Genomic DNA, 23,826 nt, shown 5'->3' with positions numbered 1-23,826 from the left:
ACTTAATTACCTACAGATTGGGTACTCCTTCTGCTTGATGGACAACATCATCTTTCTGAGTTTAAGGATAACAGAGTGGAACTGCCACAGGCCACTTCAAAAAGGAGTTTAATATGGTATAGGCCATATTAAACAAAATTGAAGGAAATTAATTCCTAGTGCACCCAAAGAACTTACAGAGTCTCCAAGTATAACATGCAACATTTCTATTTAATCATTGAACCACTGAGCACTAGTTGCCCTGACTGATGTTACATAGAAGACCTTAGTGCTCTCCATATAAGAAATTCTTCTAAAAGGAGAGATTTGAAAGAGAAATAACCTATAATGCACTACCCTGATGGAACAGTTTCTGTTGAAAAGTTATAACAATATTAAAAGAAGTTTTTTTTTTAATCCTTAGATCAGAATTTTGGCATGAACTTATTTTTCTTTCTACTCTGATCACAACTAGCTAAGAACCACATTAAATAAGTTATCTTTGTTTATTTTTGTCTCGAGCTAACCACAGCAACATTTTTTAAATTGTCAAGTGTTAATTTCATTTTATTCAATATAGTTTTAGAGTGATTTAGGTTGAGTGTCTACTGTGCCTGATATTGCCTAAGTCTCCTTGAATACATTGTGTTATGTAATGTCATTTTAACCTCATAATCATACTCTACGCCATGTTTATTCCCATTTAGCAAAGTTAAGAAAACTATTCCTTTTAAAAATTGTGTACACGCTTAAGTTTTTATTTGTAAACAATTATTCACCCACCCATCTGTCCAAATACTCAACAACTATTTGCAGTCACTATTCAACAATGATGTTGACTACTATAGATACTTTTTTAGGTACTACAGAACACAGAGAAGAATAAATCATACCTCCAATGAGCTAAAATCATGAGCATAATGCTGTTGCAGCACTGAGGAGGTAAAAACTAACTCTGCACAGAGAGAGGGAAAGAATCTACAGTGATCAGTCTGTAATATGAGTGGAAATTAAAGGATGGTTAGAAGTTTTCCAGTCATACAACTTTAGAATAACATATGAAGCAAAAGAAAAATCACTTCAGCAAGGAAACTAGCATGTGAAAAACATGAAATTATTATCTGAGCTGGATAATGTCCATTTTTCAATTCATATCTACTCACTATCTATTCCACTCTTTTTTCTGCCCCTCCCCACCAGGCTGACTACTTCTGTAGACTGACTGTATCAATAGGGTTCCTCACTCTTGGGTCTCTTCTTGGCTTTTTCTAATGCGAGACCTCTGGAGGGGATGGGAAGAAGGAGAGTGCCTTTGGGATATATCTACCACTCTTGCCTTTCAGGATTGCTGCAAATTGGCTAAGTCTCCAGCTGTATACATATCTCTTACCAAGTGCTCCTTCCTAGGGCTTCATCTCCTCACTTCAGATTATAGGATCCTGAATTTACAGACTAAAACAATGTCTACTATGGCCAGAAGCAAACTGGAAAACAGTAAAATCTATATTATTTCAGGCAAATATTACTTAATATAATCAAATAAACATCTGAAGACTGTACTCTCTCTTTATACCAAAAATTTTAAATGTATATAAGCATGTAAAGATCCAGAAATAGAGCTTAATAAAAATGCTACCAAAAGGAAAAATTATACCATATACCAAGAACAATTACAAAATGGAAAGGCTTACTTACTGAGAGCAGTAAAGTTATGTCAAAAAATTCTGTTTTGCAAAAGACATCATCTTTTTGATGAAAAAGACCCCTTCAATTATGTCAGGAAAAGAAGTACATGGTAAAGGACATTGGTCCTGTATTAGAATGAAAAGGAAAACTAATAAAAGATGGCATTATAATGTGAGCTTCTGATGGATATTTCTGAGAATTTCTTCCTCTATGAAAGACAACAAAAAGTGACTTTAAAACTTGCTTAGGTGTTATGCTAATTGGAAGAGTAAAGAATCCAATCTTAGCTATTCTTTGTGAAACAGTCAGAGTAAGGAGACTCTAATGTATTTGAGAATCTATTTGGTGGGGAAAAATGGTAATGAGAAGCTCAGACAAACACCTAGGAAAATCGAGTGTGATCATATCAAAGATATATATTTCTTTAAAGGAAGAATAAAGTACGGACACTCATTTGAGAGAGATTGTATCCTGGGTTTGATAATTTCTTCTCAAGGTCCAGAGGGTATTTATTTGACCCTAAGGATCCATTTTCTTCATGCTTACTGTTGAGAAAATTATTATTCCAGGAGAGAGTCACAGAATAGGAAACGTTGATGCCACAGTGAATTCCTAATCACCAATTTCAAATTGGTCTTCAGCAGTGCCTGGAAGTTCTACCTACCTCTTTGGTCAACTGGCTCTCCCTTTCTACAATATTTCAACATTTCTTTATTTTCCTCAATCATTAATGTAATTCAATCTCCAGTGGTAATACTCTATTCCAAGCAGCAATCATCTCTCATCCAAACCAAAACAATAATGAGGTAACTTATCTTCTTCCTTCCATTCTTTCCCTCCTTCAATCCATTCTCCAGACTAAAATCTGATTACTCTCCCCTCCTGATTGAATCACCTCAATTACTTTCCAGAGGACAAAATTCTATAACCTGAACTACAACTTCGTTTCAAATCACTTTCCCCCTTCACTTTCAGCATTTCAATTACATTAGCCCTTAGTTCCTCAAGTGCACAATGCACCCACCCTTACCCACCAAATTGGTTTCCTAGGGCTACTGTAACAAACTGGCACAAACTGAGTAACAACAGAAATTTATGTCTCACATTGCTAGAAGCTAGAAGTCTGAAATCAAGGTGTTGGCAAGGGCCATGCTCCCTCTGAAACCTATGAGGAAATTCTGCCTTGCCCCTTCCTAACTTCTCGTGGATTGCTGGCAGTCTTTGACATTCCATGGCTTGTAGATACATCACTCAATCCTCCATCTTCATGTGGCAATCTCTGTGTGGTTCTCTGTTTCCAAAGTTCTCCTTTACACCTTATATTGAATTAGGGCCCATCATAATGACCTCATTTTAACTTGATTACCTATATAAAACTCTATTTCCACATAAGGTCACCTTCTGTGATATTGGGTGTTAGGACTTCAATGTACCTTTTTTAGGGGGACACAATTCAACCCATAAAAACCCACCATTAACACAGGAGTTTTTCACATGTTGTTTGTTCCCCCAGAAATCTTTGCAACGTTCACCCTTCTGCTACCTTGCCTAGTCACCCTTTCAAGTTTCAACCCAGAATGCTTTTCTTAGGGAAGACTGATTCACAATCTAAATGTTTTCCCCAGTAAATGCACTCACACAGCCATAAACATTGCCTTTGTAACACTTATTATATTTGTAATTTTATGTTTATTGGTGAGATTATTTGATTAGTATCTATCTACTTCACTAGACTGTGAGTTCTGTGAAGGTCATTTTTTCTCATTGTTGTATTACTACAGTATCTGGGATACTACAGTAGACATCCAAGAAATGTTGGCTGAATGAATGAATAATAGATCAGACCAGAAATGACAAAAATGTCAGCTTGAAGTTTCAAAATGTCTACTTTCACTAAAGTGTTAGTTAGTGAGAACATAAATTGACTGTTTCCATACAATCCAACTAAAACAATATTCTACCTGTCAGGAAATAATTTCTCTAACATTAAACTAATTGACAAAAAAATCAATAAGAAATTTGTAGTTTATTTTGAATTGTCCATGCTGTAGTAGCTGTACAAGACTCCAAACCTGCTCACATCACTCAACTTCTCATTACAGTCTCAAAAAATCAGCTGTCTAAATATTCAAATAGCATTCATAAATTTCCAGGCAAGCGAAAAAGCAAAGATTATGATAAGATTGAGAAATAGTCAGTTCAGTACAACAAAATTTATTGATAAGTACTGTGTCTGACTCTGGAAACACCATAAAGCAACAGTTCAATGTAATGAGAGAAATGCTATGGTGATTTATAGTCCATCGCAATGGGAACAGAAATGACCAATCACAATTATTGCCTTTATATATTTGACTTTCGTCTTTAATATTGCACATAAATGCTTTTGAATTTAGAGACAAGATGCGACTTCTGATTCTCTTCAAGTCATCTACCTTATATATTTTTCTTTCTCTCCCACAATTCCTTAAACGAGTGGTTATATTCAAAGCCATAATCTGTACCTACGTAGACTTTGAGGACTGGCAGAACTGGTTTAGAATTCCAATTCCTACCATTTGGGACATTTTTAAATACTTTACTTAATCTTTAAGCCTCAGCTTTCTTTTCTGTAAAATAGGATAATATTAGTTGATTTATTGAATTTTTCTGGATACTAAATGTATATATATATGTATATATATTGTGCGCAATAAGTTGTCTGGTCATGCTTAGCAATCAATGTATGTTGCTATTATTATCTTTACCAACATAAGCATGAGAGGTGAATTTTAAACAGTTTTCAGTTTCAAACGTGTATTTTATTTTCTTTGTATGATTCACTTTATTTCCCTAAACCAAGGTACCATTTTATGATTACTTTTTTCATATCTAACATTCACTTTTGCCTAATAGCTGTCATACATAATAAATTAAGAGTACTTTCTTTAAGTAAATTACAACTAAAGTTAACGTTATGAATAGTAGGTAGATAAGTTCCAATATATCTACTGAAGATCTAGTTCTGCCTAATAGTTACAAAAGCAAAGAGCAGTAAACAAGTTAATGAATTACCCTTATTTTGAAATAGTTACATTCATAAGATTAAATGTTTTTGGTTTAAGTAATACTCATTCTTTGATAAAAATATTACCTTTGAAAAATTTTCATACATAAAAATATATTTGAGAAACACAAAATGGCCGATAGTAAAAATAATACAATTAAATAAGAATGTGTTTTATTGATAGAAATGCCAAAATATAATTCATTTGGTGTATGCTATTTTCTACTCTGAGTATTAGCCATAACTTGGCAATTAGCCATTTTATCCAATTTAAAACTGGAATTTAATTCTCCCAGACATATTCTTACTATTTTACCAAGTGCATAAAGCTTGACTTCTGTTACCATATTCAAACAGTTTCTAATTTCTCAAAAAGTTGCACTCTAGGGCTTCCCTGGTGGCGCAGTGGTTGAGAGTCCACCTTCCGATGCAGGGGACACGGGTTCGTGCCGCGATCCGGGAGGATCCCACCGCAGCTGGGCCCGTGAGCCATGGCCGTTGAGCCTGCGTGTCCGGAGCCTGTGCTCCGCAACAGGAGAGGCCCCAACAGTGAGAGGCCCGCGTACCGCAAAAAAAAAAAAAAAAAAGTTGCACTCTAAAAATCATATGTAAATATTTTAGAGCCTTAAATATATTTTCCTATAACAATTATGTTATATATAGTTACATAGATAAATACTATGGAGATTTATATGATACAGTATGAATTCAATTTTAGAGGTAATAGGACAGCATAGCCTCAGTCAAACTTGATTTATTCATCCTTATCTAAACCCTGAACTTGTCTCTGGATGCTTTTAAATGGCTATGTTGACAGTATCCTTCTGAGGGATTCCTCATTTTGTCAATCATGTAGACATTATCCATATTAGTTGTCTTGAATTTTCTTTTTAAAAAGTTAAACATACATAAGAAAAATGGAGGTCTTGGGGTACAGCATTCATATTTTTAAGCACTTAATACGCATCTTTCCAATTCCATCCAGCAGACATATGAGTTCTGATAATGTGTTAGGCACAGCAGCAAATTATCAATACCTTTCACTTACATTATTTCTATTGATCGTTACTTCACCACTAAGAGAGGGGGGTTCTTATTTCTATTTTAAAAATAATGGAGTTCAAAAAGTTAAATAAGTGACAGGATAGGGTTTGAACCTTGATCTGCCTGATTCCTAACACTATGCCATAATTATTCTATGCTGCCTTTATACAAGCAAAATCTTTTTCAGTTTGTTTACCAGAAGAGAGATAACCCTGGCCCTGGAAACTCCTCTGAAACTCATTTTAAACTCCATTAACAAGATAGCCAACAAAATGGTTTTGCTTGTTTTTATATAGGTATATGGCCATTATTGATCCCTTGAAGCCCAGACTGTCTGCCACTGCAACCAAGATTGTCATTGGAGGCATTTGGATTCTAGCATTTCTACTTGCCTTCCCTCAGTGTCTTTACTCCAAAACCAAAGTCATGCCGGGCCGTACTCTTTGCTACGTGCAATGGCCAGAAGGTCCCAAACAACATTTCACGTAAGTTAACACTCTATTACAATTTTCAACTAAATGTGTTGAACATGTAATGAACTACAGGTTGGGAGCAACTATTACATAGATAAGCCATAGACATTTCCCTAAAGGGCTCACACATTACTTGGGAAAGAGACATGTAAAAATACTATACTACAATATGATATAGTCAATTCGTTTGTATAAGTTACAAAGGTTTCTAACTGGAAAAATGTGAAGACCTCTACATGGGGTAGCTCTGGAGAGTTTCTGGAGGAACTGATAAGATCACTGGAAATGAAAGTGCAAAGGAAAGCCAGGTTGTTATCCACTGAGAAATGAGCCAGAAGGAAGGAACTGAAACCCAAAGGTGCAGATTGCTCTTTTAAGAAGCCTGGCTGAAGGGAAAGGAAGTCTTAGTAGGTTCTAGGTTGTGTTCCTTTGTTTTAGCATTAAAGAAACTTAAGCACTAGGTTAGAAAGGAAATAGGAATGCTATATGATAGAATCTGATATTTCATAATTTGAACCCACCTTAAGAAAAGCAAATGAAAAAAACATAATTGTTCAATTGTTTGCATTTTGGTTTTTATGCTGACCATTTAAATTTTATTTCAAAAAATTCTTATTTAGTGAACTATTTTTTCCTTTAAAAATAACAAATGATGCAAATACAGAGATCATCTTTTAAAGCAGCCATTTTATCAAACTCTGCTCTACTCAGAGTGCAGATTTTTAAAGAAAAACATTAAGAAGTACTTATTAAAGGAAAAGCAGGCAGCAGTTATTAAACTGAGGACTGCATCTATCCATTATATACTATTAATAATTCTTAGGTTGTATGATAACAAAATTAATTTAATCAAAATAATAAAATTAAATTATTTGTTGACTTAATTCCCCATTGACTTAGTTAATACTTAATAAGCTATCAGGGTACAGAAATCAAGAAGATTTAAGATTCCCTTTACCAAAAAAAAAAAACAAAAAAAACCTGGGATTGAGAAGACTAGCATGCCAAGCTCTTTAATTACTTTAAAGCCTTCATAAGATAGTAGAAGCCACCCAAAAGTTTATACAAATTCTAATTTGGCTATTATGTTATTGGTTGCCCTTCTAGTCCTCCCTAATTGCATCCTGATAATTTTTATTGAAAGCTATGAAATCCCAAAATTTAGTTATAATTTATAGTATAATAATTTTGATGTGACTAACACACCTGTATATTATTTACCAAATTTAATGATGCAATCAAATGTACCATGACTTTGGAAAAATGCCAGTGTGACTCAGAGCATCTAGTCACATTTTCTTCATTTGGTTGAAGAATGATTTATTTCAAATATGACTGATGTTGTAGGATATATGTAATAGTTTTACATAGGAGAAAATATGTCAATTCATCAGTTTAATATGTCCCATCTCTTTTCCTCCGATTATACATTTAATTAGGTTAGCTCAATGACTACCAAGCAGAGAAAAGGCATTCATCCTGAGCTTCTATGCAAGGGAGAACGTGTGTAGTTTAAATGAGCACTACAGTTCAGCTATAGTTTTCATACACGAAGTAAAGATTGACAAAGATCAACTGGTAGCATCTGGATGATTGTAAGTGACAATAGCATAGTATTGTGATGTGTTTGTGAAATGAGGACTTAGAGAAAATGTGGGAATAATCTTTGGCATGTTCAATTATGACTTAAAATGGAATGAATTCAAAGTCTTACTATTTCATTCCAATACACTCTTCAGCATATATTTTTCTTATTTCTTACAGTTACCATATTATTGTTATTATACTGGTGTACTGTTTCCCATTGCTCATCATGGGTATCACATACACCATTGTTGGAATCACCCTCTGGGGAGGAGAGATCCCAGGGGACACCTGTGACAAGTATCATGAGCAGCTAAAGGCTAAAAGGAAGGTACTGTTTCATATAATTTATCCAGCATTTGTGTGAAGAGAAGGGAAAAAAACTAGTTATGGCATTTTAATATAATATGATTTGATGCTTGACTCCTACTTTTTTCCTGTTTTTTTAAATCAACTTTTAATTTTACTTTCCTTTTATCTTCTATAAGCCACTGGCCATGTACAATATCAGTCTGGGATATTGTTACTTCCTTACAGAAAGACTTTTTATTACCTTTTGCAGAGTATTCTTAATTACACCACATGAAACTTCTGAAATTTCACTGTAGGAGTCCCAGTGGATTGTATTTCTGCAGCTCTAGCTATCTTTGTCCTTTATTGAACAGAATGCCTCTGATGTACTATATAGTCTTCCAGAAGTTTCATTTATCCCACATGCCGCGGAGCAACTAAGCCTGTGTGCCACAACTACTGAGCCTGTGCTCTAGAGCCCGTGAGCCACAGCTACTGAGCCCGTGTGCCACAACTACTGAAGCCCATGCACCTTGAGCCTGTGCTCCACAACAAGAGAAGCCACCGCAATGAGAAGCCTGCACACCACAGTAAAGAGTAGCCCCCACTCGCCGCAACTATAGAAAACCTGCACATGGCAATGAAGACTCAACACAGCCAAAAATAAATAAATAAATGTGTTTAAAAAAATGTATATTATCATCCAGGTATAAAACCAACATTTTAGTAGTAGATTTTCTAGGGAAATTAAAGTCAAAAACCATGAAATTATCTTTTTAAGTTTCTGTCATGTATAACACAATATTTCCCCAACAAAGAAAAATAAATATTGTAAGCACTTTTATATAGAAGTTCCTAATTTTTTACCAAGTATTTTTCATTAAGATATTTTGAGAAAAGTTTGTATTTTGGCTGATAAATCAAAGAACACCATTAGAACACACATGCTTTTTATACTTCTGAAATTATATAAATAGTTTAATTCATCAGGATATAATGAAAATTTATCCAACTGGGTATTTCAAAACCCCATTGTCTTAAAGGAAAATAACTAAAATCAAAACAAAGTCAAAAAACACCTAAAATTTATAACAGATATGAATAATATTATCATGAAATACTTCTAATTGAAGGAGTGAAGTGTAAAGAAAACTAATATCTGTTCGTTCCCTCTCTCTAACTTCTACCCCACCAGGGATACAACTTGCAATCAGGTGTACCGCCTACCTCTAAGCTTTGCATTGATAGCAAATGTCACTTGCTTTGATTAAATCTTCTTCCTAAGTGGCAGTGGATAGGAATTATTTTGAAAAGCCTAGAAAAGTTTCTGTGTATTCCTTTCTAGTTTGCTACAGTACTTGAGAAGTGGAAGTGTTTATTCCTTTCGAAAAATAAGAAAAGATAGCACTTTAGGAGGAAATATCTGCAGCCCTTTAGTGCGTGGCAATCACTTGAAAAGATTCCTCTATGGATTACCCATTAATATTTCTCATGCTGCAATTACAGGTGCAGGGAAGATTGCAACCAAGTTTACACAATGTGGATTTCTCAAAGGAAAATTAAGTTTAGCATATGAAATCAATAACAAGTGCTACACCATCGACATAGAGAAATTTGTTGCATTTCTATACACTAATAGCAAACTATCAGAAAGAGAAATTAAGAAAACAATAACACTTACAATTGCATCAAAAAGAATAAAATATCTAGGAATAAGCTTAACCAAGGAGGTGAAACGCCCGTACACTGAAGACAATGAGACAGTGATGAAAGAAATTGAAGAAGACACAAATAAATAGAAAGATATTTTGTGTTCATGGATTGGAGGAATTAATATTGTTAAAATGCTCATAGTATCTAAAGAAATCTATAGATTCAATGCAATTCCTATCAAAATTCTAATAGCATTTTTCACAGAAATAGAACAAATAATTATAAAATTTGTAGGGAAACACATACAAACACTGAATAGCCAAACCAATCTTGAGAAAGAAAAACCAAGGTGAAGTCAGAATGCTTCCTGATTTCAAACTATATTACAGAGCTATAGTAATTAAAACAGTATGGTATTGGCATAAAAACAAACACATTTATCAATGGAACAGAATAGAACCCAGAAAAGAACCCACACATATATGCTCAAGAAATTTACAACAAAGGAGCCAAGAATATACAATGGGGAAAGGACAGTCTCTTCAATAAATGGTGTTGGGAAAACTGGACAGCAACATATAAAAGAATGAACCTGGACCACTATCTTACAATTCTCAATACTTCAGAACATGCTCTTGTGAGAATAGTATCAATTATTGTTGATTTTATAAATCACTCTTTATATGGATAGATTAGATTAAATCAAACTCTTGTAGTGGTTTCATAATATGTTTGTTGTGTAAAATTTAGATGTAGCTGAAGTTTATTTATGTAAGTTGTGGAATGAGACTCCAGTATTATTTTCTAGATGTTGTCCTGTTATATCTACCTCCATTTATTGAGTAACCCATCTTTTTCAACACTAACTTAAAATGATACAATTATCATATTCTAAGTTCTCCAATGTGTTTGAGACTCAGTCTCCTTTCTACTCTGTTTTATCTGGCTGTTCATGCATTATCACCATACTGGTTAGATTAATGAAGCTTTATATGTACTTTAATATCTGATAGGGCAACTCTTCACCTCTATTTACTCTTTTTTTCCCAGAATTTTCTCAGTGATTCTTGTTTATTTTTACATATAAAAATTCATAAAATCATTTTGTTTAGTTAAAAATGATTTTTTGTTTATGGAATTAGATTATATTTAAACTTTGAGAGAATTGGAAAATACATATTCAGAGAAATATAGAATGGGTTGATGAATGGATAAACAAATGGCATTCTTTTATGTTACTCTTAGACAATTTAATGTAATGACTGGGAACAGAGACTCTTATTCAGTGTGCCAAGTTCAAATGCTGACTCTGGCACATACCTTGGGGAATATAGCCTATCTGAGCCTCAGAGAGGTTACAATCCCTATAAGCTGAAATGAAAATAATAATAATGCATATACTATGTGGGTGTATAGGGATTAAATGAGGCAATACTTGTTAAGTACTTCAAAAAGTGCCTGGCACATAGAACTGTTCTCAGTAAATGGTACCCATTACTTTAGGCACTTTACTGTGAATATATACGCCAGTACTGTGAAGATAAGAAAACATCATGTGGTAGAATAGTAAAGAGGTATAAAACTGGCCATTTATCTTTTTAAAAATAATATTGACCTACATTTTACAGTGAGTCACAGTTTCTAAATAACTCTCACATGAATATTATTTAATTCTCACAGTATCTATGTGATTTTTTCTTGTTTTACATAAAAATGAAATTGAATCTCAAACTCACAAAATTAATATGTAGCAGAACTTGGACTTGAATCCTGGACAAAAGTTTTTAGAGTTGAGTTCTTTTAGAGAACTTGCTCAAAGGACCAGGTTTCAGAAGGATACTTTACGTCTGAGTATTTATATTATATATATATATATATGTATATATACATATACATGTATATGTATATACATGTATACATATATATGTGTGTATATATATGTATATTCTCATACATAGACTGTACTAATCTTCACAATATCCCCAGGAGGTAAGCCTAGTGGAAACTATTTTCTTCCATTTTTAATAAATCAGGAAACTCAAGCTCTTTTACTTTGCTTAAGTAGTTCTTAATGTAGACTTAAATAGTCTTAACTAGACTGTTTGAATAATTGAAATTTCACTTATCTCACTAACAATATATCATTTAATATCCATTTACAATTCTTCAGTTTATAATTAAACCTCATTTAAAAATAAGTTCAAGTACTGTTAGAGTATACAAGAAAATAGAGGAGGAAAGAATAAGGTACTTTAAAATTAGGTTAGGTTAAATTAAAATGATGGCTGGTAATGTCCCTAAGAAATGTGGGGCATTTTATCACAGGTAAATTCCCAAATCTGTTGTAGACTACTGAACAAGAGAAGTGCTGTACTCACTATTGTCTCCTCAGTGTGTAGCATAATGATTTCTGGATGGTGAATTAATAAATAATTGAAAGAATAAAGTTTTGTGAATCAGCTGCATTCTCATTTTATACATAAGAAAATGCAGTCATGTGATGTGACTTGCTAAAGGTCAAAAATCTTTAAACGGAGAACTAGTTCTGGAAATTAGGATTCCTGAGTTCCAACCTGATACTCTGCCCCTAGACCCAGTACAGAGAGGAAAGATTTTGTCTGAATCTTCAGGACAAAGTTCATGTCTTCAGGATTATATTATATCCTCAGGACCAAAAATGAGGTCTACTTATCTATTGCTGAATAAATGAAACTGTTCTTGAAAGTTTTCCATATTTTGTTAAATAAAAATATTTCTTAGCCCTGCCACTAGTAAAATAATATAGCACTCTCCCCATTATAGATTATTGATATAGTATTCCAGTAAACAAAAACTTCATGTTAGTAAAAAGAATTTACACCATGCATATACTTTTGTTTTTACAAGGGTTTTCTATATCAGTTTGCTAGATGTCAACACATGTATTTTGTGATCAATAAATGGGTGTTAATTATTGGTGATAATGATTATATTAATTAAAAAAATTTATTGGAGTATAGCTGCTTTACAATGTTGTGTTAGTTTCTGCTGTACAGCAAAGTGAATCAGTTATATATATACATATATCCACTCTTTTTCAGATTCCCTTCCCATTTAGGTCACCACAGAGCACTGAGTAGAGTTTCCTGTGCTATACAGTAGGTTATCATACAGCAGGTCGTCCATTTTATATATAGTAGTGCATGTCAATCCCAATCTCACAATTCATCCCACTCCCCTCACCCCCCTTGGTAACCATAAGTTTGATTTCTACATCTGTGACTCTATTTCTGCTTTGCAAATAAGTTTATCTGTACCATTTTTTTAGATTCCACATATAAGCCATATTATGCGATATTTGTCTTTCTCTTTCTGACTTACTTCACTCTGTATGACAATCTCTAGGTCAATCCATGTCACTGCAAATGGCATTATTTCATTCCTTTTTATGGCTGAGTAATATTCCATTGTATATATGTACCACATCTTCTTTATCCATTCCTCTGTTGATGGACATTCAGGTTGTTCCATATCATGGCTATTGTAAATAGTGCTGCAATAAATATTGGGGTGCATGTTTCTTTTTGAATTATGGTTTTCTCTGGGTATATGCCCAGGAGTGGGATTGCTGGGTCATATGGTAGTTCTATTTTTAGTTTTTTGAGGAACCTCCATACTATTCTCCATAGTGGCGGTACCAATTTACATTCCCACCAACAGTGCAAGAGGGTTCCCTTTTCTCTACACCCTCTCCATCATTCATTATTTGTAGATTTTTTGATGAAGGCCATTCTGACAGGTGTGAGGTGATACCTCATCATAGTTGTGATTTGTATTTCTCTAGTAATGAGTGATCTTGAGCATCTTTTCATACATTTTTTGACCATCTGTATGTCTTCTTTGGAGAAATGTCTATTTATATTTTCTGCCCATTGTTTGATTGGGTTGTTTGTTTTTGTGATATTGAGCTTCATGAGCTGTTTGTATATTTTGGAGATTAATCCCTTGTCGGTTACTTCGTTTGCAAATATTTTCTCCCATTCTGAGTGTTGTCTTTTCATCTTGTTTATGGTTTCCTTTCCGTTTATGGTTTCCTTTGTTGTGTAAAAATTTGAAGTTTAATTAGGCCCCATATTTTATTTTTGTTTTTAGTTTCACTACTTAGGAGGTGGATCAAAAAAGATCTTGCTGTGATTTATGTCAAAGAGTGTTCTGACTACGTTTTCCTCTAAGCGTTTTATAGTATCCAGCCTTACATTTAGGTTTTTAATCCATTTTTAGTTTATTTTTGCATATGGTGTTAGGGAGTGTTCTAATTTCATTCTTTCGCACCTAGCTGTCCTGTTTTCCCAGCACCACTTATTGAAGAGACTGTCTTTTCTCAATTGTATATTCTTGCCTCCTTTGTCGTGGATTAGGTATTCATAGGTGCGTGGGTTTATCTCTGGACTTTCTATCCTGTTCCATTGATCTATATTTCTGTTTTTGTGCAAGTATCATACTGTTTTAATTACTGTAGCTTTGTAGTGTAGTCTGAAGTCAGGGAGCCTGATTCCTCCAGCTCCATTCTTCTTTCTCAAGATTGCTTTGGCTATTCAGGGTCTTTTGTGTTTCCAAACAAATTGTAATTTTTTTTGTTCTAATTCTGTGAAAAATGCCCTTGGTAATTTGATACGGATTGTGTGGAATCTGTAGATTGCTTTGGGTAATATAGTCATTTCCACATTAATGATTCTTCCAATCCAAGAACATGGCATATCTCTCCATCTGTTTGTATCATCTTTGATTTCTTTCATCAGTATCTAATAGTTTTCTGAGTACAGTTCTTTTGCCTCCTTAGGTAGGTTTATTTCTAGGTATTTTATTCTTATTGATGTGATGGTAAATGGGATTGTTTCCTTAATTTCTCTTTCTGATCTTTTGTTGTTAGTATATAGTAATGCAAGAGATTTCTGTGTATAAATTTTGTATCCTGCAACTTTACCAAATTCCTTGATGAGCTATAGTATTTTTCTGGTAGCATCTTTAAGATTTTCTATGTATAGTATCATGTCATCTGCAAACAGTGACAGTTTTAGTTCTTATTTTCTAGTTTGGATTCCTTTTATTTCTTTCTCTTCTCTGATAGCCATGGCTAGGACTTACAAAACTATGCCAAATAAAAGTGGTGAGTGGACATCCTTGTCTTGTTCCTGATCTTAGAGGAAATCTTTCAGCTTTTCACCATTGGGTATGATGTTAACTGTAGGGTTGTCACATATGGCCTTTATTATGTTGATGCAGGTTCCCTCTATGCCCACTTTCTGGAGAGTTTTAATCATAAATTGGTGTTAAAAGTTGTCAAAAGCTTTTTCTGCATTTATTAAGATGATTATATGGTTTTTATTCTTCAGTTTGTTAATGTGGTGTATCACATTGATTTGCGTATATTGAAGAATCCTTGCATCCCTGGGATAAATCCCACTTGATCATGGTGTATGATCCTTTAAATGTGTTGTTGGATTCTGTTTGCTAGTATTTTGTTGAGGATTTTTGCATCTATGTTCATCCGTGATATCAGCCTATTACTTTCTTTTTTTGTGATATCTTTGTCTGTTTTTGGTATCAGGGTGATGGTGGCCTTGTAGAATGAGCTTGGGAGTGTTCCTGCCTCTGCAATATTTGGAAGAGTTTCAGAAGGGTAGGTGTTAACTCTTCTCTAAATGTTTGACAGAATTTGCCTGTGCAGCCTTCTGGTTCTGGGCTTTTGTTTGTTGGACGTTTTTAAATCACACTTTCAATTTGAGTACTTGTGACTGGTCTGTTCATATTTTCTATTTCTTTCTGGTTCAGTCTTTGAAGGTTGTGCCTTTCTAGGAATTTGTCCATTTCTCCATTTATCGGTGTATAGTTGCTTATAATAGTCTTTTATGATCTTTGTATTTCTGTGGTATCCATTGTAATTTCTCCTTTTTTATTTCTAATTTTGATTTGAGACCACTCCCTTTTTTTCTTGATGAGTCTGCCTAAAGATTTATCAATTTGGTTTATCTTCTCAAAAAACCAGCTTTCAGTTTCACTGATCTTTGCTACTGTTTTCTTTGTCTCTATTTCATTTATTTCTGCTCTGATCTTTATGATTTCTTTCCTTCTACTAACTTTGAGTTCTCTCCATTCTTCTTTTTCTAGTAGCTTTAGGTATAAGGTTAGGTCGTTTGTTTGAGATTTTTCTTGTTTCTTAAGGTAAGATTGTATTACTATAAACTTCCCTCTTAGAACTGTTTTTGCTGTGTCGCATAGATCTAGGATCGATGTTTTCATTGTCATTTGTCTCTAGGTATTTTTTGATTTCCTCTGATTTCCTCAGTGACCCATTGGTTATTTAATAACATATTGGTTAGCCTTCATGTATTTGTGTTTTTTATAGATTATTTCCTGTAATTGAGTTCTAACCTCAGAGCGTTGTGGTCAGACAAGGTGCTTGATATGATTTCAATTTTCTTAAATTTATCGAGGCTTCATCTGTGACCCAAGATGTGATCTATCCTGGAGAATATTCCATGTGCACTTGAGAAGAAAGTGTATTCTGCTGCTTTCAAATGGAATGCCCTGTAAATATCATTTAAGTCTATTTGGTCTAATGTGTCATTTAAGGCAATGTTTCCTTATTAATTTTCTGTCTGGATGATTTGTCCATTGGTGTAAGCGGGGTGTTAAAGTCCCCCACTATTATTGTGTTACTGTTGATTTCCCCTTTTACAGCTGTTACCATTTGCCTTATATACTGAGGTGCTCCTATGCTGCATACATAAATATTTACAATTTCGTATCTTCTTCTTGGATTGATCCCTTGATCATTATGTAGTGACCTTCCTTGTCTCTTGTATCAGTCTTTATTTTCAAGTCTATTTTGTCTGATATGAATATTGCTACTCTGGCTTTCTTTTGATTTCCATTTGCATGGAATATCTTTTTCCATCTCTTCACTTTCAGTCTGTATGTATCCCTAGGTCTGAAGTGGGTTTCTTGTAGACAGCCTATATAGGACCTTGTTTTTGTATCCATTCAGTCAGTCTAAGTCTTTCGGTTTGAGCATTTAATCCATTTACATTTAAGGTAATTATTGATATGTAGTTCTATTGCTAATTTCTTAATTGTTTTGGGTTTGTTTTTGTAGGTGTTTTTTCTTCCTTTCCTCTTTTGTTCGCTTGTGATCTGATGACCATCTTTAGTGTTGTGTTTGGGCTGCTTTTTCTTTTTTGTGTGTGTATCTATTGTAGTTTTTTGGTTTGTGTTTTCCATGAGGTTTTGATAAAGCAGTCTATATATATACAAGGTTGTTTTAAGTTGCTGGTCTCTTTGTTTCAAATGCAATTCCCATTTCCAACTTCTCTTCTCACTGTTGCTGATTTTAATATTATATTTTTTATGGATGATTTCCTGCCTTTACTGTATGTTTGCCTTTACCAGTTAGCCTTCCCATTTGTGATTTTCTTGTTTCTAGTTGTGGTCTCTTTGAAGTTTTTTTTTTCCCTGCCTAGAGAACTTCCTTTGGCATTTGTTGTAGGGCTGGTTTGGTGGTGCTGAATTCTCTTAGCTTTTGCTCGTCTGTAAAGCTTTTGATTTCTCCATTGAATCTGAATGACAGACTTGCTGTGTAGAGTGTTCTTGGTTGTATGTTTTTCCCTTTCATTACTTTAAACATATCATGACACTCCCTCCTGGCTTGCAGAGTCTGTGCTGAAAAGTCATCTGATAACCTTATGGGGATTCCCTTGTATGTGATTTGTTGCTTTCCCTTGTTGTTTTTAATATTTTTTCTTTGCATTTAATTTTTGTTATTTTGATGAATATGTATCTCGGCATGTTCCTTCTTGGGTTTATCCTGTATACTCTGTGCCTCCTGGACTTGGGTGACTATTTCCTTTTCCACATTAGGGAAGTTTTTGACTATAATCTCTTCAAATATTTTCCCAGGCCCTTTCTCTTTCTCTTCTTCTTCTGGGACTACTGTAATTCAAATGTTCTTGTGTTTGATGTTGTCGCATAGGTCTCTGAGACTGTCTTTTTTTCTTTATTCTGTTCCATGGCAGTGATTTCCACCATTTTGTCTTCCAGCTCACTTATCCATTCTTCTGCCTCAGTTATTCTGCTATTGATTCCTTCTAGAGTATTTTTCATTTCAGTTATTGCATTGTTCATCTCTGTTTGTTTGTTCTTTAGTTCTTCTAGGTCTTCATTAAACATTTGTTGCATCTTCTCAATCCATGCCTCCATTCTTTTTCCGAGATCTTGGATCACCTTTACTATCATTATTCTGAATTCTTTTTCAGGTTGATTGACTGTCTCCTCTTCGTTTAGTTGTTCTGTAGGTTTTTATCTTGCTCCTTCATCTGCAACTGATTTCTCTGTCAACTCATTTTGTCTAACCTTTTGTGTTTATGGTATCCTTTCCACAGCCTGCAGGATCACAGTTCCTCTTGCTTCTGGTTTCTGCCCCCTGGTGGGTAAGTTGGATATTGAGCTGGGCCTCCCCTTTGCTCTGTGGTTGTCACTGCCCTGTCAGGGGTATGGTGTGCTCCCTAGTTGTTGAAGTAGAGGCCCTGAGATATGCTTCTTAGCTGTGTTTCTGATCTGTGATGCAAGGTAGGCAGGATTGAAGTACTCCCACTGGGAGAGAATCCTCTGAGTATTCCTCCTCTGGGGTTGTTCACCTGTGAGTGTGCTCTGTTGTGTCCCCTTTCATGCTTTGTGCAGGCTCATAAAGTACACTGTTGTTGGCACTGCTGTCAGTCCCACCTTAACCTTGGGTATGCTGGCAGATGGTCCTGGTGACTCACCAGGCCACCAGTGCAGATCTACTGAGGTCAGGTTCCAGGACTGCAGTAGTCATGCACCTGGACCTGCTGTGGGAGCTACTGAGGCAGCTCAGACTCTGGCCTGGCACAACACCTGCATGTACATGCCCACAAAGCCCACAGCTACTAAAGCCAGACCTGTCTCAGTTGCAGGAACACTTGTTGTCTATTCAGATGTTCCACAGGCACTGAATTTAGGAAGTCACCAGTGGAGGTGTAACTCTGCTGTCTGCATAGCCATGAAGAGAGATTTCAGCTCTTCTTCCTTAGCTGTACAGCCCCTCCATGTATATACTTCTCATTGTAAAATTCCAAATTCCCTTAACATCAAACTGTGCTGAAAAAAAATGCCTCCTTTCTTTCATAGAGGAAAATAACACTTCAGTGTTTTGCAAAACTAACTTTATCAACATCAAATATAAACTGCCTGGTCAAGAAAATAATTAATAGAGAGGTTAAGTTAAGAGAATGATGGATAGCAGGGAGTATACTCTTAGGCTTAAGTGGTGCATATCTCCAAAACCAATTTACTAGCCCAGCAAATATTTCCACGAGCCTCCCATTCTACCCCAGGCTCTCAGCTGGTAACATCAGCTAAAAATATTTTTCCTAAAAACAAAAATCCTTTCTAAAATGCAAAGAATACATGAATAATCTCTTTCTTGACATCTAGGACACAGGGGTTGATACAGTCAAGGGCTTCCTGGCACCAAGGAGGATTTCTGCTCTGCTATAAAGATGCAAGTTTCCTGGCAAGTGAGACAGCTCTTTAATGAGGGTACTGTTCCTCTCCACTTTATTCTAACAGGCTTAACCTTAAACAGAAAGAAAACCGAGGAAACTGTTTTTCTGTTTGTTCGACTTGAACATTTTACTCCTTTATCTCATCCCCAGTTGGCTGTTTGCTTTTGAGAGCCCTTCTATTTCCCCTTTCCCCTTTACTCCTCTTTCTTCATTCCTGACTTAAAGGAGACAGTTCCTTTTGAAATTATTTTGCTGTTCCATCTTTACATAGTCTGCAACAAGGGACAGTGCAGTCCTTAAAAGTGCCTAGAATGACACCTGTCTGCCCCCCACATAGTGCTCTATAAGTGATTCTGACTCTTGATTTTGTATGACAGCTAGTTCCCGATAACCTACTGTTTTCATTTACCATTATTCATATGACCCGGATTTTAAGTAACTTCATATATATCACTTTTTTTCATTTTCATGTATCCTGAATGACAAATGTAAATTTTGCTGAGGATTTTGTACATTAGCCCAAAGGGAGAATTTGCCTCTCAGAACATAAATCTCTTTTGGCATTTCTTTACAAGTCAGCTCCCAGGCAATTGTATGTGTCTCTCTCTCCCTCTTCACCTTTCCTTCTTGCAGCCTCTACTTGATCCATTTCTCTGCCTCAGAAAGCCTATTCACCCATTATTTTTCAAGACAAATCCAGCACAGTTCCTATAATCCAAACTGTAGCAACCCTATGATTCAAATAATTCCAAACTTGCAATCCCCACTTACATCCGTTACCCTTCTCAGCAAACACAATATTCTCCATAGACCCAATTTCACTCTCCTTCAAGTCAGGAGAGGATTATAAATAGAAAACTAATGTTGTTGTTGTTGTTATTGTTGTTTCTGTCACACCAGGTTACACATGAACCCCTTATGCATGTGATTCTAATTACTTGCTCCAAGTCTTTTCAGATGTCTTTCTGCTACTGTTTTCATTTTTATTTCACTTCTGAAAAGATTTCAGAGAGACTTTCACCTCTACTACTTTGCTTAAGTAGTAGATTCCCCAAAGGACTATGATTCTCTGTACTTCTATGTGCTTCACGCAGTGTATTTCCAAACTTATGGATTTTTAAAATAATTTGTATTTCTCCCAAATCTGTTTTTAACCTGTTTTTATTTGGAAATATTTAGATCAGTGAAATAATATACTGTAAATTCTTACCTTTGTACTCTCAGATATTAGCGTCAGGTTATTTCTGCCTTATTATTTCATCATTCTCCAACATGATCTGAAATGAAAATTATAAAAAGTCTCTGAAATAGAAATTCCTAAAGCCTTTTTCCATGGCCACCTAAGCCCAGATGAAAAGAATGATTTTCACTGACCCCTTAAAGGAACACATACGTGCCTCACATATTAAATCTGTAAAGGAAAAAAGCATCCTAAAAGAACTGAAAACAATGGACAGAATAGTAGTTGCAAAACCAAGGGAATAGGAACTCCAGTAATAATTAGAATAAACAACACGTCCTTCAAATGCTACCCATGCTGATTAAAAAGCAGAAGATCAAGTATTAGATAATAGTTCCCTTCATACACAGTGCCTCAAGGAAATTGAAAACTAATGACTGGTGACAATAAGTTTGTATGCCACATTTAATCCAGTTTGAACAAGAGAGACTGTTCAATTTTAGACAAGGCTTCATGGAGAACTAGAAGACACTTTTTCTTTCACTTGACTGAGAATACAAGCCAGATCTCCATCATTACAATACCTGGAACATTACAATCTAACTTCTAGACATAAGATTTCATGAGGCATCTCCTGGAACATTTCATTATCAGACCACATATTTTCGCTAGGACGTATTCAGTACAGTGAGCACGAACTCCAGTGTTTTGAGGCAATAAATAAATCAGCTTACATTTACTTAAGGATCATCTGTAATACAATGAATGGGAGATCCTAGGCCTTACAATTCCATTTCTATTGCTCTCTTATCTTTTTCCTATAAGATATCTGAGAATTTAGGCAGCTTTGAGCACATGATTCAAAGGTAAAGGTGTATCCCCATACCTTCTTCAAGTCTCATAGCCTGAGATGGGAGGCATAGTTCAGGGACATTTTGCTGTAATGATCTAATTTCTTAATGTATATAAGGCATATCAATGAAATCACTCTGTTATATTCTATGATAACAAACCAAAAAATTTTGTTATAAGCAAAAGGGACTATTTTCCAGACATGAATTTATTAATGGTATTTTAAAATTTTAGAGGAAAGTCACAGAATCTCTGTCTTTGGGTGATTTAACAGTACAGATCAGATTCTCATTTCTCTGAAATGGATCAGTTTTTTCATACAACTAAAGTACCAAGTTATATTAGTTGAGCGGGAAAAAGCTTATAGCTTTATTTATATTAACTTTAAGTAGTAAGAGACAGAATTAATCTATTCATCTTGAATCCTTTATCCAAGAAAATTGTAGGTATATTCCAATTTGAGAACAGGTAGATCTAGCAAATGACCTCACAACATTCCCAACGATCATTTTTCCCTACGATTCATTTTGATTAAAACTTTAGTATGCACTTCATTTTATTTTTGTAAGTGTGATTCCCTAAAGCTGATGAATATCCTTCCCCAGTCACGTTGATACTGGTCTCTTCCAGGTCTGATTGTTCCTTACACCTGAGCTCCACGTTTTCACAACAACACAGCTCTTCTGCAGTATTATATTTGGATTCACTTCAATGTGGGGATGGGGGTTCAAGTGGCCAAAGACTGCTGACTAGGCTCACTGTCTGCACACCTCATCCAGCTACTGCTATCTTCCTCTGATCACTGTCTTCTTATGTTTTTCATCAATACATTACCTGTGTTCTAGATCCTGGGCACCTCCTTCTCAAAAGTAGTCATCCCTCAATTAAACCATCTCTCTTCTGAACCATGACCTCTTTCACTTCACTATAATTCTCTTCCAAAATACAAGCACATTCACATCTCTTCCATCTTGTGTTGTTTACATTTGCTTTCTCCTCTTGTTTACCCATCTTTTGCTCCTCTTGTTAATGCTTTGTGACTTCCAATGTACCATTCTGCTGAAACTACCCTTGACAAAGATACCTGTGCCGCCTTTGTTGTAAATTCATTGGATATATTCAATCCTTGATCAGATTGACACAGTAGATACCTTTTCATCACTCACCACTTGAGAAGCCTCTCCTTCCATGGAATTTGCCTCCTTTCTCTCTGCAGGATATTCCTCTTTAGTATCCTGTTCTGGCTTTTCTTCCTATACCACTTCAATGCTACTCTTTACCCTGCAGGCCCATTCTTCATATCTTTATAGCTTTCATATACAGTCTTATTTGGATAATTTCATCCACTCCCACGACATCAACATCTTTGAAAATTACTCCCAAATAGACATTAAGATCATGCCCATATCTAGACTCCTCTTCTGAAGTTCAGGCTCTGAGCTCCAGATTAAAATTCTATTAACCATCTCTCGTCCCAACCCTAGGTATAATAGACAGTTCAAAATAAGTGTGTCAAAATGAAATAACGGTCTTTGTCGAGACTTTGAAAGTCTTCTTTCCATTTCATAGAATATTACTAATATCCACAGAGTGACCAGACAAAAGAAACTGGAAATAATCTGTAACATCTCTCTTTCCTCAACTGAAACTCAGTCAATGAGAAAGTCCTTCAAATTAACTCTAAAAGCACTCAAATATAAATATATATTTTTCTTTCCTAAGCTCCTGCTCTACTTTTGTTTAGACTACATAATTTCTTACCTAGATTAATATACTCATCAACTAATGATCCTCCTGCCTCCATTAAATCTAATTCAAGTAAAATCGATTCTACACTGCTTTCAAAGTAATCTCTCTAAAATCTAAATTAATTAATACTCTCCTTAAAATCCTTTAATGGTTTCTCTGGCCCTCCCTAATCTCACTTCAATCCATCTCTCTTACTTTCTTCATCAGCATATCTTATATCATGCACTACATCCCCAGTCAGTCAAACTATTTGTAGTACTAGAGTGAGGTATGAGCTTTGCATATTTTATTTATGTGACTAGGACACTCTTCCCCCCACTCTCCCACTCCTTTTCTGCTCCTCTCACCTGGATATTTCCTATTTGTCTTCAAAGCTGTATCACAGGCACTTCTTCCTCTAGAAAGCCTCTTTGAAACTTCCACCTCCAATCTGCATTCAGTGTTTGTCCATGTGCTCCCATTACATCACACAGCAAACTCTAGCATGCAACTTACAACTTTACATAAGAAAAATCCATTTGCTTAACTATCTCTTCCAACAAACTTTGCAAAGCTGAAGGGCTCAAGTGAATCATTACTTTAAAAATAATTATTATTACACATGAAAGCTTATACTTATTATGAAAGGCAGAATATTTCAAAATGAATGAAAGTTTTCTATTTCTTTGTTTGCTTATTTGTCTTAAACCATGACTCAAATGACTCACAGTCTTCTAATATTTATGACTC

The 23,826-nt window shown here is 35.0% G+C and overlaps 1 protein-coding gene across 1 annotated transcript in view; it reads left to right on the top strand.

Annotated features, from left to right (window-relative positions):
- The window catches only part of TACR3 (tachykinin receptor 3), a 60,329-nt gene that overhangs the window by 17,513 nt on the left and 18,990 nt on the right, over positions 1-23,826 (top strand). The window contains exons 2-3 of the mRNA XM_060147368.1: positions 6,052-6,240; positions 7,993-8,143. Coding sequence (XP_060003351.1) covers positions 6,052-6,240; positions 7,993-8,143 — 340 coding nt within the window. The remainder of the gene's footprint in view (positions 1-6,051; positions 6,241-7,992; positions 8,144-23,826) is intronic.

Source organism: Lagenorhynchus albirostris, chromosome 4, assembly GCF_949774975.1.
Source record: "Lagenorhynchus albirostris chromosome 4, mLagAlb1.1, whole genome shotgun sequence".
Classification (NCBI taxonomy): Eukaryota; Metazoa; Chordata; class Mammalia; order Artiodactyla; family Delphinidae; genus Lagenorhynchus; species Lagenorhynchus albirostris.
Note: the sequence above shows the minus strand (reverse complement) of the source record. Positions and strands in the feature narration are given on the sequence as shown.